Source organism: Cetorhinus maximus, chromosome 3 (genome assembly GCF_964194155.1).
Source record: "Cetorhinus maximus chromosome 3, sCetMax3.hap1.1, whole genome shotgun sequence".
NCBI lineage: Eukaryota > Metazoa > Chordata > Chondrichthyes > Lamniformes > Cetorhinidae > Cetorhinus > Cetorhinus maximus.
The window spans coordinates 46,131,571-46,146,695 of NC_135881.1; the positions used below are offsets into that span (position 1 = coordinate 46,131,571).

A 15,125-nucleotide genomic window follows, 5' to 3' on the forward strand; every position below is an offset into this window, starting at 1 on the left:
GCGCCGACCCAAAGATCACACGGGCAGCTGAAAATCGCCGTCGATTGACGATTTAAGGGCTTTAACTAGCCTGTTAATCAATGGCGGGTGTGCACTGAACTTCATCGCGCGCCTGCCCAGCGAAATATCGCGATAGCGCGCGGTTCCATCGGGGATGCTTGCCTGACGTCTCCGTGCGTCATTTTACGCGCTAACATGTGGGGCCCACCCCCCGCACGTCAAGCAGAAAATTCTGTCCCATCACCATCACCTTGAGCATAATTAGAGATGGACAACAAATACTGGCCTTGCCACCGATGTTCACATCCCAGGAATGAATAAAAAATACAAAGTAAGACTTGAAATATAGGGAATTTTTATGTTATAACTTTTTTAATAAATACACATTACTATTCATGACATAGCACATATGTAATCAGTTTCTTCAAATCGCAGCAACTAAGGTTTTTGTGCAGCATGTTTGTGGGCAGAAATAATCTACAGAAAGTACCTAATTAATTCTGAACAATTTTTATTGGTGCAAAAATCACTTTTTGGAGCTCAATATGTAAACAATCAGCATTTAATAACAGAATTAAAAGAAGTTTTAAGTCCATTGGCATCTGAGAAAAGAAAAGATGGGCTCAAATTTTGGAAAAGATGTTTTGTTTGTGAAATGCTCAATATCTTTTCTCTTTATGGATTCCAGCAGACCTGATGCATAATTCCAGCGTTTCCATATTTTTTTTTAGCTCTGTTTTAATATAATCGGAAATGATGTATTATCTGTTTGTTTGTTGCTGTTATGCCCTAGGTCCTGCTGTGGATTGGTGGGCCCTTGGTGTGTGTTTATTTGAATTTCTGACGGGCATTCCCCCCTTCAATGATGAAACACCACAACAAGTCTTTCAGAATATCTTGAACAGAGGTATGAACTTCTGCTGCATTTTTCTTTAGAAGTAGCCACCATGTTCATCGTCAAGTAGGTAATCGAAAATATTTTCCTTCACATTCAATCACTTTAATTTCAATAGACATGACATTGCATTCTAGGAATACTGATTAGCTTAATGATGTGTAAACTTAGTGAAACCATTTTCAACATGTACATAATGAATAAATCACAATACTGCTCTTTGTGCCTTGTTTCAATTTCTCATATGCTAAGACCCACCTTCATGGGAGTAGCTATGTCAGAACATGTTAGCAGTATCTCAGTTTTTACGATCATGTAAAGAAAAAGAAAAACCTGCCTTTCACGACCTCTGGACATTCCAAAGAGCCTTACAGCCAAAAACAATATCATCATATATAGCACCTCTAACAAAATAAAACGTTCTGTTGTGCTTCACAAAGGCATTATAAATTAAAATACGACACCGAGTCTCATGAGCACATATTAGGGCAGATGACCAAAAGCTTGGTCAAAGAGTTTGGTTTTAAGGACTGTTTTAAAGGAGAAAAATGAAGTAGAGAGGTGTAGGGAGAATATTCTAGAGCTTGGGGCCAAAGCAGCTGCGGTCAAAGCCACAATGCTGGAGCTATTAAAATAGATGTTTAAGAGGTTGGAATTAAGGGAGCACAGATATCTCAGGTTGTATGGCAGTGGAATGATTTAAAATTGGTGATGTTCAAGAGGCTGGAATTGAAGGAACGCAGATATTTTGGAGGATTGTAGGGTTAGAAGCGATTACAGAAATAGGGAGGGGCCATGGCTATGGAGGGATTTGAAAACAAGGAAGAGAATTTTAAAATCTAGGTGTTAAACCTGGAGCCAGTGTGGATCAGCAGAGGGGTGATGGGTGGACAGCATTTTGTGCAAGTTAGGATGCGAGCAGCAGAGTTTTGGATGACCTCAAGCTTACAAAGGGTAGAATGGAGGCTGGCCAGGAGTGCATTAGAATAGTCAGGCCTGGCAGTAACAAAGGCATGATTGGGCAGCAGAAGAAGAGACAGGCAATTTTTAAAAAATTCATTTATGGGATAACTCTGCTGCTGTTCTTCAAATAGTGCTATGGGATCTTTTGACATCCACCTGAGAGGGCAGATAGAACCTCAGTTTAACATCTTTTACGAGAGACTGCATCTCCTACAGTGCAGCAAGCCTTCAGAACTGCACCGAGAGTCATTCTTAATTTTGTACTGAAGTTTCTTAAGTGGGATTTGAACCCACAATTTTCTTATTCCAAGGCAAGAGTGATGTCACAGTCACAATAGTCAAAGGACTGCAGCATTCTTGAATTTGGGAAGGAATATATGACTGGGTTCTCACTCTTGATCATTATCCAAAGATTGCTGCTGGAAAATATGCTTTTATGGATAAAGAAGAGTCATGTGGACTCGAAACGTTAACTCTGTTTCTCTCTCCACAGATGCTGCCAGACCTGCTGAGCTTTTCTAGCATTTTCTGTTTTTATTTCATGCTTTTATGGATGTTGTGGTGAATAGGACTGGCTCTGTTGCCGTGCTTTCCTATCTGTACTCTTGAAACATGGTACAGAAGGACTTGAATTTTATAATGCATTATTATGTCCCTTAAGTGCATTGACGGGCAGAGGGATCTGGGCGTACAGGTCCACAGGTCACTGAAAGTGGCAACGCAGGTGGATAAGGTAGTCAGGAAGGCATATGGCATGCTTGCCTTCATTGGCAGGGGTATTGAGTATAAAAGCTGGGAAGTCATGCTGCAGCTGTATAGAACCTTGTTTAGGCCACACTTGGAATATTGCGTGCAATTCTGGTCGCCACATTACCAGAAGGATATGGAGGCGTTGGAGAGGGTGCAGAGGAGGTTTACCAGGATGCTGCCTGGTCTGGAGGTTATTCGCTATGAGGAGAGGTTGGAGAAACTCGGATTGTTCTCACCAGAGTGACGGAGATTGAGGGGCGACTTGATAGAAGTTTACAAAATTATGAGTGGCATGGACAGAGTAGATAGTCAGAAGCTTTTTCCCAGGGTGGAAGAGTCAATTACAAGAGTCAAGGGGACATAGATTTAAGGTGAGAGGAGAAAACTATAGAGGAGATGTGCGGGGCAAGTTTTTTATGCAGAGGGTAGTGAGTGTCTAGAATTCGCTGCCAGAGGAGGTGGTGGAAGCAGGTACGATAGTGGTGTTTAAGAGGCAGCTTGACAAATACACGAATAGGATGGGAATAGAGGGATACGGACCCCGGAAGTGCAAAATATTTTAGTTGACGGGCAATATGATCGGCGCAGGCTTGGAGGGCTGAAGGGCCTGTTCCTGTGCTGTACTTTTCTTTGTTCTTTGTTCTTCTTAAACGTTTCAAAAGTACTTTGCTATTTGTGGGATCTTGCTTTGTGCTAAATGTTTGCCTACAAATGTCTCAGCATTTCAGTGAACAAAATAATAGTCAATGGTCAAGGACTTCAGTGGTGCTGCGCCAATAAGCTGGAAATATGCTGCCCACCATATTAGTGTAGGTGTTCAAGGTACATGCCTGAAACCAGCTTTAGGCTGTTTGCATATGCAACTAAGGGACTAAATGGCTGTTTGATACTCCTATGGAAAATTGGGTTGCCCTGAGCACAGCTTGCTGCATTCAGTAAAACCAGGTCTATGTGCTGTCTAACCAAGTCTACATGCTGTCTAACCAGCAACAAAGAGGTAAGTTTGTTTAAAAAAAAAGAAAACCTATCTGAATGTGGAGCCAGGAAGAGCAGGACTGCTTTTCCTGCATTCATATTAAAACCACAGGCCACTGTGAGCCATCTCTTATTGGATTGATTTTTCTTTCTCCATATATCAAATGATCACTTTTCCTTCCTCTTTGAGGACTGCTGCTGATGAAACAGCGACCTGAAGTTTCAAGGCTCTTTGCCTGGGGATGCTCAGCAGGTGCCTATGGCTTGCCAGTCTCATTTAATGAGACCCGAGGCCCCATATTGGGTGCTTATCAGGCTTTCCCGGTGAGGCACAGGAATTATTCCAAGGCACAGTGAAGTTACATTCAACGGGGTCGTGAAAAAACATCTAGCTCCATCACCGGAATAGGCAGATGGCACCTCTGTTTAACACTTAGTCTGAAGGACGGCTCTTCTTAGGTACTACATTGAAGTATCAGTCTCAAATTTGTGCTCAAATTCTGGAGTAGGCCTTGAAGTGATAACTCAAAGGCAAAATACTGCGGATGTCAGAAATCTGAAATATAAAGAGACAATATTCTATATACTTAGCAAGGACGGCACTTGTGGAAAGACAAACACATTTAATGTCTCAGGCTGGAAAACTTTTGTCATTACTGTAGAGGTTAGAGTGCAGCTATTTGAGGCAAGAGGACACTTCAGTATAGCTCTGTCACTACTGGCCATTTCTCACTCAATTTACTGATCGTTTACATGATTGTTTACATGAGTACACATCCGTAAACTTGAGGTCATCCAAAACTCCACTGCCTGTATCCTAACTCACACCAAGTTCCGATCACTTATCTCCCCTATGCTTGCTGACCTACATTCATTTAAGCTCTCATTTAAGCAACGTCTCAATTTTAGAATTCTGATCCTTGTTTTCAAATCCATCCATGCCCTCATCTCTCCCTATCTCTGTAATTTCCTCCAGCCCTCTTGAGATATTTGTGCTCCTCCAATTCTGGGCTCTTGGGCATAGCCAATTTTTAATTGCTCCAACATTGGTGGCCATGCTTTCAGCTGCTGAGGACTTTAGCTGTGAAATTCCCTACCTAAACTTCGCCGCCTCTGTTTCCTCTTATCAAACACTCTATAAGACCTACCTTTTTCTGCCATAATATCTCGTTATGTGGTTAATTTGTTTGATAATGCTCCTCTGAAATGTCTTGGGGTGTTTTACTACGTTAAAGGTGTTATATAAATACATGTTGGTTTTCATAAGTAACTTTAATTTTCTTTTTGTAGATATACCTTGGCCAGAAGGTGAAGAAGAATTATCTAAAAATGCCCATAGTGCAATTGAAATTCTACTGACAATTGAGTGTTTCAAGAGAGCTGGATTGAAAGGTTTGACCTTTGGGAACTAGGCCATTTAAAGAAACTTCTTTGGTGAAATTGTCACTATTTCATATTTTAAGTGTATAGTGTCTGAATGAGGTGCTACATACTATAGAAAAAAAATCCCAAATTTTGGGAAAATAACGGTGAGGTTAATGGCCCTTGCCTTTATTTAAGCATAAGTGGTAAAGGAACTTCAGGTAAGGTGCTAATGCGCAGTAAAATGACAGTACCCAAATGTTGTTGTCTGCATCGAAGTATTGCACCCTGAGCTTTGTGAAAATGGCATTTCACTGTATTGAAGGGACTGAACTAGATAAAAGTTACTGTATTTGTGTGATAAATTAGAACTAAACTACTATTTAATAATATGATAACTATTAATTACTGCCAATCAATTTTTCTGGCACTGAATGTTAACTATTAAAAATGCGGAGCCTCAATCCTTCATGTATTCACTTTTATTAGTGATTTTAAATGGCAGATTACTTGCAGCAAAATTAGGCCCAATAGCTTTCAATTTGGAAGTTAGATGTGCAAGTTCAAACAAAAATTAGAATAATTTAGATGCATCATTTATATGGAAATGGTATAAAACATATAAAAATCTAACATGTTGTAATGGAGCTAAGTAACGTTTGAAAAAGAGCATGTTGTTTTTATTTTAATGGTCTCTCTTGGCATAGTTTTGTTTATCTGCCTTTTATTCTCCTGAATTTGAGAGCCAAGTCCTGTGGGTTATTACTAAGATGTCAGTTAAAGATGATTTCAAAAGTGGAGAAATCTTGTATTTTTCCTTATTTGTATTCATCATTTTCATGATGCTCAGGAGAATAAAGAATAAAACCTGCAACTGAGATTTCCACAAGTACACTCAATATTGAATTGAAATTCAATTAATAAAGTCTGGAATATAAAGTTAGTCTCAATAATGGTAACCAAGAAAGTATCATTGATTGTCGTAAAAAAAAACAACCTGGTTCACCGATCTCCTTTAGGGAAGGAAATCCGCCGTCCTTGGCCAGTCTGGCCTGCACGTGTCTTCAGAATCTCAGCAATGTGGATGTGAACTCTTTTTAAAAAAAAAAAATTATATTCATTCCTGGGATGTGGGCGTTACTGGCTAGGCCAGCATTTATTGCTCATCCCTAATTGCCCTTGAGAAGGTGGTGGTGTGCTGCCGTCTTGAACTGCTGCAGTCCATGTGTTGTAGGAACACACACAGTGCTGTTAGGAAGGGAGTTTCAGGATTTTGGCCCAGCAACAGTGAAGGAACGGTGACATAGTTCCAAGTCAGGATGTTGTGTGACTTGGAGGGGAACTTCTAGGTAGTAGGGTTTCCATGCTTCTGTGCCCTTGTCTTTCTAGGTGGCAGAGGTTGTGGGTTTGGAAGGTGCTGTCTAAGGAGGCTTGGTGAGTTCTTGCAATGCATCTTACAGATGGTGTAAACTGCTGCCTCAGTAGTGGAGGGAGTGAATGTTTATTGTGGTGGATGGGGTGCCAGTCAAGTGAGTTGCTTTGTCCTGGATAGTGTCGAGCTTCTTGAGTGTTGTTGGAGCTGCACTCATCCAGCAAGTGGAGAGTATTGCATCACACTCCTAACTTGTGCCTTATAGATGGTGGACAGGCTTTGGGAAGCCAGAAAGCGAGGTACTCTCCTGAATTCCCAGCCTTTGACCTCCTCTTGTAGCCACAGTATTTATATGGTTGGTCCAGTTCAGTTTCTGGTCAATGGTAACCTCCAGCATGTTGATAGTGGGGGTTTCAGCGATGGTCATGCCATTGAATGTCATGGGGAGATGGTTATTGCTTGGCACGAATGTTGCTTGCTGCTTGTCAGCCCAAGTCTGAATATTGTCCCGGTCTTGCTGCATATGGATACAGACTTCAGTATCTGAGGAATCGTGAATGGTGCTGAACGTTGTGCAATCGTCCGTGAACATTCCCACTTGTGACCTTATGATGGAGGGAAGGTCATTGATATAACAGCTGAAAATGGTTGGGTCCAGGATACTACCCTGAGGAACTCCTGCAGCGATGTCCTGGGACTGAGGTGATTTGACCTCCAACAACCACACCCATCTTCCTTTGTGCTAGATATGACCCACAACTGGTGGAGAGATTTCCCCTGATTCCCATTGACTTCAGTTTTGCTAGGGCTCCTTGATGTCATACTCAGTCAAATGCTGTCTTTGATATCCAGGGCAGTCAATCTCACATCACCGCTTGAGTTCAGCTCTTTTGTCCATGTTTGGACCAAGGCTGCAGTGAAGTCAGGAGCTGAGTGGCCCTGGCAGAACCCAAACTGAGCATCAGTGAGCAGGTTATTGCTAAGCAAGTGCTGCTTGATAGCACTGTTGATGACCCTTTCCATCACTTTACTGATGATCAAGAGTAGACTGATGGGGCAGTAATTGGCCTGGTTAGATTTGTCCTACTTTTTGTTGGCAGGGTACACCTGGGCAATTTTCTACATTGCTGAGTAGATGCCAGGAACAATTGGCTAGGGGCATGGCTAATTCTGAAGCATAAGTTTTCAGTACAATTGCCGGAATATTGTCAAGGCCCATAGCCTTTGCAGTATCCAGTGCCTTCAGCTGTTTCTTGACATCACATGGAGTGAATCCAATTGGCTGAAAACTGGCATCTATGATCCTGGGAACCTCTAGAGGCGGCCAAGATGGAGCATCCACTCTGCACTTCTGGCTGAAGGTGGCTGCAAATGCTTCAACACTGATGTGCTGGGCTTCCTCAACACTAAGGATGGGGATATTTGTGGCTCCCCTTCTTCCAGTGAGTTGTTTAATTGTCCACCACCATTCACGACTGGGTGTGGCAGAACTGCAGAGCTTACATCTGATCCGTTGGTTGTGGGATCTCTTAGCTATGTCTATTGCATGCTGCTTCCACTGCTTTGGCATGCTAGTAGTCCTGTGCTGTAGCTTCACCAGGTTGACATCTCATTTTTAGGTTTGCCTGGTGCTGCTCTTGGCATGCCCCTTGCACTCTTCATTGGAACAGAGTTGATCCCTCGGCTTAATGGTAATGATGGAGTGGGGGATAAGCTGGGCCAGGAGGTTACAGGTTATGTTTGTTTACCATTTTGCTGCTGCTGATGACCCACAGCATCCCATAAATGCCCAGTTTTGAGTTGCTAGATCTGTTCAAAATCTAAACCACTTTGCATGGTGGTAGTGCTACATAACATGATGGAGGGTATCCTCAATGTGAAGACGGGACTTTGTCTCCACAAGGACTGTGCAGTGCTCACTCCTATCAATACTGTCATGGACAGATGCATCTGCAACCGGTACATTGGTGGAGATGAGGTCAGGTAGCTTTTCTCTCTCATTTCCCTCACCACCTCCTTGCCATGGAGGAGCGCTGATTCATCAGCTGAGGCGGGATGGTAGTGGTAACCAGCAGGAGGTTTCCTTGCCCATGTCTGACCTGATGTCATGAGACTTCCTGGGGTCTGGGGTCGATGTTGAGGACTCCTAGGGCAACTCCCTCATGACTTTATACTGCTATGCTGCCACCTCTGGTGGCTTTGTTCTGTCAGTAGGACAGGACATATCCAGGGATGGTGATGGTGATGTCTGGGACATAGTCAGATTCACGGAATCATACCTTACAATGTCAGGCTGTTGCTTGACTAGTCTGTGGCTCTCCAATTTTGGCACAAGCCCCCAGATGTTAGGAAGGAGTACTTTGCAGGGTTGACAGGGCCGGGTATGCCGCCATCGTTTTCTGTGCCTAGGTTGATGCCGAGTGTTCTGTCCGGTTTCATTCCTTTTATACTTTCTAGCGGTTTGATACAGCTGAGTGGCTTGCTAGGCCATTTCAGAGGGCATTTAAGAGCCAACCACATTGCTGTGGGTCTGGAGTCACATGTAGGCCAGTCCAGGTAAGGACAGCAGATTTCCTTCTCTAAAGGACATTCTCAAAAGGACAATGGATTTGTGGTCACCATTAGACTAGTTTTTAATTCCAGATTTATTGATTCAATTCAAATTTCACCAGCTGTCATGTTGGGATTTGAACCCGTGTCCCCAGAGCATTAGCTTTGGCCTCTGGATTGCTAATCCAGTGACCACCATGCCACTGCCTGCCCTCTGAAATGGCCTAGCAAGCCACTCAGTTCAAGGGCAACTAGGGATGGGTAACAGATGCTGGCCTTGTTAGCGGTGCCCACATCCTGTGAAACAATAAATGAAGAAAAATCAAGTTCAGGTTCTGGATACCCTTGAATTAGCATGCGTGAAACCCTTATAGCAATTACATTGTTTCCTGGGGTCAATCAGCTTGTAGCTCTTATTTCTGTTGTGCAGCGGCTGGTCTGTGAATTCTGCACAGAAGTCAGAAAATTCATGTTCTTTAATAAAATGTTTATCAAGATTTATGTAAGTGTGTATTCACTATAAAATAGCAGAGTACTCCTCCCCAGCATTTCCTTCCTCCCATTATTCAACAACTCTCCCTCTTCCCTGACTCCAATCAGAAGGTAACTCATCTCAGAAAGAGCAACAACTTTTTTGGTTTCATCTTTCAGAGCTCAAGAAGCATCCTCTCTTCCTGGATATGGACTGGGACAATCTACAGAATTGCCCTATGCCCTTTGTACCACAGCCAGATGATGAAACGGATACAACATATTTTGAAGCCAGAAATAATGCTCAACACCTCATCATTTCAGGATTCAGTTTGTAGCACCTGCAGTTTGTTGAACTTAAATACTATAAGGGAGGGTAAGGAAAATACACTAATTTGTATGTAGCATTAATATTAGATTCATGAATATGTACAACAGTGTCTGGTGCCAGTGAAGGCTATTTTTTGTTTCTTTTAACATATTCAGGGTTGCCTTCTCAATTTCCAGCTCTAAATTATGTTTCTGAACGGAGGACTGTTAATTCTTAGCAGAAAAGGAGAAAATGCCAAAGAAAATTAGGATCTCTGAGCTGCTTTCATGTTCCATTTCGTTCAGGTTAGAGGGCACTGGAAGGCAAGGACGTTTGGCTGCACTTATTGAGTGGCTCCAGAGTAACAGGGCTGAAAACTTGAATTGATAGCTCCCTGAAATTGAATTAGTTGTTAGAACATTTACAGCACCATAGGAACTGTAAAGGGTGAATTCAGTAAGCTGGAACACTTTGTGATATTTTTTTAAAGCATACTATCTGGAAGATCGCCCATCCCTCAAACACTTGACAGCTAATATTTGAATGGAGCGTTCAAGCAAACTCCATTTTGGGAACATTCAAGTTCTGAAAAGGAGCGTTTTGGGAAAGTCAGCTGTGTAGCAGACTGCCTGAAGGATTTGAAGTGTTTGACATGACTGTCTTTGCTGCACTTTACAAACATGACTTGGGGATCTCATATTATCCTTTGTTAGTTGCGAACATGTTTGTTTACTTATTTGCAATAATCCTGGGATTTATTTTGGCCATTTTGTTTAACCTGTGCCAGGCTACCTAAAGATGCTTTCACTCTTGCACCTTTTTAGCTCATTGCGCTCCTCTGGATTTTTTTTTTATTCCTTAGTGTGTGATAATGGAGTTTGTTACAAATCAAGTTGAACCAAAGCTGTTCCTAAAATGAACACTCCCTCCCTCAATTAAATGCACTTTATTTTTACAGTTACCAACTAAGGTGGACAGCAAAATACTGCAATGGTTTTAATTACTGGTGATGTAGTTGGTTTTAATGTTGCTTGTATTACTTAGCCCTTAAACTTTGCTGTCCCTATCTTTTTGTATATTTTTGATTTGCTCATTTCCTTATCTCCACTAGAATGGAAATTTGTGTCTGTTCCTTACTGGCTGTGGTCTCTTATTAGCAACCATTATGAACATAGATAAAGGATGCAGTTAACTGTCTCATGCTTCAGTTGGCTTGAGGTCCCAGAATTTAAAAGGAAAGCTGTAAATATCTGTTCTCCAATTACTGCATTATTTAGCATATCAACTCTTAAGAGTTTTCATCTGAAGTTCTTTGATAATGCTGTATCAATCAAAAGTGATAATAAATGTGTATTCTTGAATGTTTTTCTTGCCCTATTTCATTAAGAATTTTCAGATCAGCCCTGCCTTCTCTTTGCCAATAACCCATACCTGCACATTGACAAAAATCTACTCTTACCTTGTTTTGTGACAGACTATCTGTATAACTTGTGTGCAAAGTATAATGGTGACTTAAATAAAAATCTTTCATTCATGGATTGTTTGGTGTTTTAGATTTCTACAGACTTTATAGGAGTAAGCTCCTGACCTTTGTGATTTGAATGAGTTTAGCCTGGCATTCATATTTTTTGTGGCTGGAGTGTAGATCTCTCTGCTGTACAGCATGTAATTAATTAGTTCTGTTTTAGAGCATTAACAATCAGACAAAATGAAATGTAACATCCAACTAAAAGAAGGAAATCAGGTGTATTGTCCATGAAGAATGCCAGTGGAAGATATTAAACATTTTTGAGATTCTCAATAACTGTGGGTCAGTTCATTATAACTTATATCTGATTCTTGATATGTGCATTATGTATGTTCTATATAAGCTCTAAGATGTGCCACAGTAGTTCTATACTATTCATAGATTGCATTTAACATATTAATTTATGCCCTGCTGTGATTTAGAAATAGAAGCGTTTACTGCTCCTTTACAGGAACATATATGACGCAAGAAATGGACATCTTCAGCTATCTGGAGAGACAAGAAAAACTGGGATTGTGTTCCTTGGGACAGAGAAGGTTAAGGGGAGATCTAATAGGGATGCTCAAAATTATTTGAAGTTTTTAATCATAGGATTAGTTGATAGCTCCTTGAGAGACAGCAGAGCTACGATGAGCTGTATGGTCTCTGTTTTATGAAGTTATGATTCTTTCCCCCCAATTGAAACTAGTACTTATTCATAAATACACTTAATTCTAAAATTTTCCTTGTCACTGTTCATTCTAAGAAGTAAATAGCCTTTCAAAGGCAGAATTTCAGCAATTTAACAACCAGTCTTTGAGCGCAGCTGACTTGTACCCTTATGTTAGTGATTCTTTAGTAATTTTATGATTTCACAAACTTCCTTTGTATGTCTGATAATTTTCTCTTGTTCCATGATATCAGACATGCAGTTCCATAGGCATTAGGCACCTTCCAGTACTTCATCCAAGTGGTCATTGCATGAGTCTTGAAATTGAGTGGCTGCATGGGCATTATGGCTGAGCTCCAGCACATTCTTGCCTCAAGTCTGTCCATATGCATTTCCAGCAGAGCTTACTGGATAGCAGTCAGGATTGGGAAGTTTGGCTGATTCTTTTTCACTCCTGCTGCCCTAACTGAAATTAAGCAACACAGCAGAGACCAGAAATCAAACCTGATACTTTCCTAGTCTATATGGCTCAGTTACTTGCTGGATAAATTTGTTACCCATTATTTTATCTTTTAAGAGTGCTTGTTTTTATAATTTTAATTTTCTCTCAAGCTATTAAGTACAACTGAAACCTGATTATAATTTTAATAGTGGAAGATATTGTATCATGTGTCCTGTTCTCTTGTGCTGTTTTCAGTAAAAGCAAAGGGAAAGGTAAATATTCTTTCATGGAATGTGGGTATTGCTGGCAAAGCCAGCATTTGTTGTCCATCCTTAATTGCATTTGAACTGAGTGGCTAGGATATTTCAGAGGGCAATTAAGAGTATAGTAAATAAGATTGGGGAGTTATAGGCACAGATTGCCATGTGGAAATATGATGTTGTGGCGATAACAGAGACCTGGCTCAAGGAAGGGCAGGACTGGGTGTTAAATATTCCCGGGTACAAGGTATTCAAAAGAGATTGGAAAGGAAGGAGGGGTGGAGGTATTGGTTAAGGAGAGCATTGCAGTGCTGGAGAAGAAGGATATATCCCAGAGGGTTCAAGGACAGAATCAATTTGGCTAGAGCTAAGGAACAAAAAGGATGCAATTACATTGCTTGGTGTAGTCTATAGACTGCCAAATAGTGAGAAGGACAGAAGAACAAATCTGCAGGGAAACTCTTTCGAGTTATCAACAGTCACAGATTGCAACTCTTTCGAGTACAATCACAGTTCTTGGTTTCCGGGAGTGGGACATGAACCCACAACCCTCTGATTCAAAGGCGAGGGTGCTACGAACTGAGCCACATTGACACCTCAAATTTGCAGGGAAATTGGAGAGAGATGCAGGCATTATTGAGTACTTATAATGGGGGACTTTAATTACCTGAATGTAGACTGGGTCAGTATAGTGTAAAGGACGGAGAGGGGCGAAAGTTCCTAGATTGTGTTCAGGAGAATTTTCTACAGCAGCATGTGTCCAATCCAACAAGAAAAGACGCACTGTTGGACCTGGTTCTTGGAAATGAGGCAAACCAAGTAGATCAAGTGTCAGTGGGGGAACATTTAGTAGACAGTGATCATTGTATTGCACGTTTTAGGATGATGATGGAAAAGGATGATAGGCAATCCAGAACAAAAATAATTAACTGGACAAGAGCCAACTTCGATGGGGCAAGACAGAGCTGGGCCAGATAGACAATGAAAGATTGGCAGGAAAAACTAGCTGAACAATGGGCCACCTTCAAAAAAGAATTGGTTTGGGCACAGTCAAGGTATATTCCATTGAAAGGGAAAGGTAGGACAAACAAATCCAGAGCTCCCTAATGAAAAAGGAAATTGAAGTTAAGATAAAGAAGAAAAAGTGCACTTATGACAGGTGTCAGGTAGAAAATACAATTGAGAACCAAGAGGAATACAGAAGGTTCAGAGGGGAGGTGAAAAAGCGTATTAGAGAAGCAAAGAGGGATTATGAGAAAAGACTGGCAGCCAACAAACGGAATCCCAAAGTAAAAGGGTGGCAAAAGGAGGAGTAGGGACCTAAAAGGGAACGTACACATGGACGAAGGGGCCATGGCTGAGGTATTAAATGAATACTTTGCATCCGTCTTTACCAAGGAGGTAGATGCTACCCAGGCCATGGTGACAGACAAGGAAACTTTGTCACTAGAAGGGTTCAAAATTAATGAAGTGTTGAATAGACTGTCGGTACTTAAAGTTGTCAAGGCACTGTGACTGGACGAGATGCATCCAAGGATATTGAAGGAAGTGAAAGTAGAAATTGCAGGGGCACTGGCCATAATCTTTCAGTCTTCCCTAGACTCGGGTGGTACCAGAGGACTGGAGAATTGCAAATATTACACCCGTGTTCAGAGGATTGGAGAATTGCAAATATTACACCTGTGTTCAAAATGGTTGTAAGGATAAGCCCAGCAATTACAGATCAGTCAGTTTAACTTCAGTGGTGGGCAAGATTCTAGAAACAATCGGGTCAGAATTAGTAGTCACATGGAAAAATATAGGTCGATAAGGAAGAGCCAGCATGGATTTCTAAAGGGGAAATCGTGTATAACTAATTTGGAGTTTTTTTTGAAGAGGTAACAGGAAAGGTCGGTGAGGGTAATGCTGTTGATGTGGTGTACGTGGACTTTGAAAAGGCATTTGACAGTGCCACACAACCTACTTGTGAGAAAAGTTATTGCTCATGGAATAAAAGGGACAATAGCAACGTGGATACAAAATTGGCTGAAAAATAGGAAGCAGAGATTAATTGTCAATGGATGTTTTTCAGGCTGGAGGAAGGCTTGTAGTGGAGTTCCCCAGGGGTTGGTATTGTGACCCTTTTCCTGATGTATATTAATGATCTAGATCTTGGTGTGCAAGAGACAATTTCAAAGTTTGCGGATGATAGGAAGCTTGCGAGTGTTATGAACTATGAGGAGGACGGTGTCAAACTTCAAGAGGACAGACAAGTTGGTGGAGTGGGCAGATTGGTGGCAGATAATGTTCAATACAGAAAATTGTGAAGTGATGTATTTTGGTAGGAAGGACATGGACAGACAATATAAAATAAGGGGTGGAATTTTGAAGGGGATGCAGGAGCAGAAAGACTTGGGTGTATATGTGCATAGACCATTGAAGGTGGCAGGACAGGTGGAGAGAGCAGCTAATAAAGCATATAAGTATCCTGGGCTTTATTAAAAGGGGCATAGAGTACAAGAACAGGGAGGTTATGCTGAATTTGTATAAGGCCCTCGTTAGACCTCAGCTGGAATATTGTGTACGGTTCTGGGCACCATATTATAGGAAAGATGTGAA

The 15,125-nt window shown here is 41.4% G+C and overlaps 1 protein-coding gene across 3 annotated transcripts in view; it reads left to right on the forward strand.

Annotated features, from left to right (window-relative positions):
• Nucleotides 1-11,186, forward strand: part of mastl (microtubule associated serine/threonine kinase-like) — a 62,082-nt gene extending 50,896 nt beyond the window's left edge. For all 3 annotated transcript variants that reach the window (XM_078537900.1, XM_078537897.1, XM_078537904.1), the window contains 3 exons: nucleotides 794-907; nucleotides 4,874-4,975; nucleotides 9,519-11,186. In XM_078537900.1, the coding sequence (XP_078394026.1) occupies nucleotides 794-907; nucleotides 4,874-4,975; nucleotides 9,519-9,676 (374 nt within the window). In that variant the 3' untranslated portion in view covers nucleotides 9,677-11,186. The remainder of the gene's footprint in view (nucleotides 1-793; nucleotides 908-4,873; nucleotides 4,976-9,518) is intronic.
• Nucleotides 11,187-15,125: the final 3,939 nt, after the last annotated feature.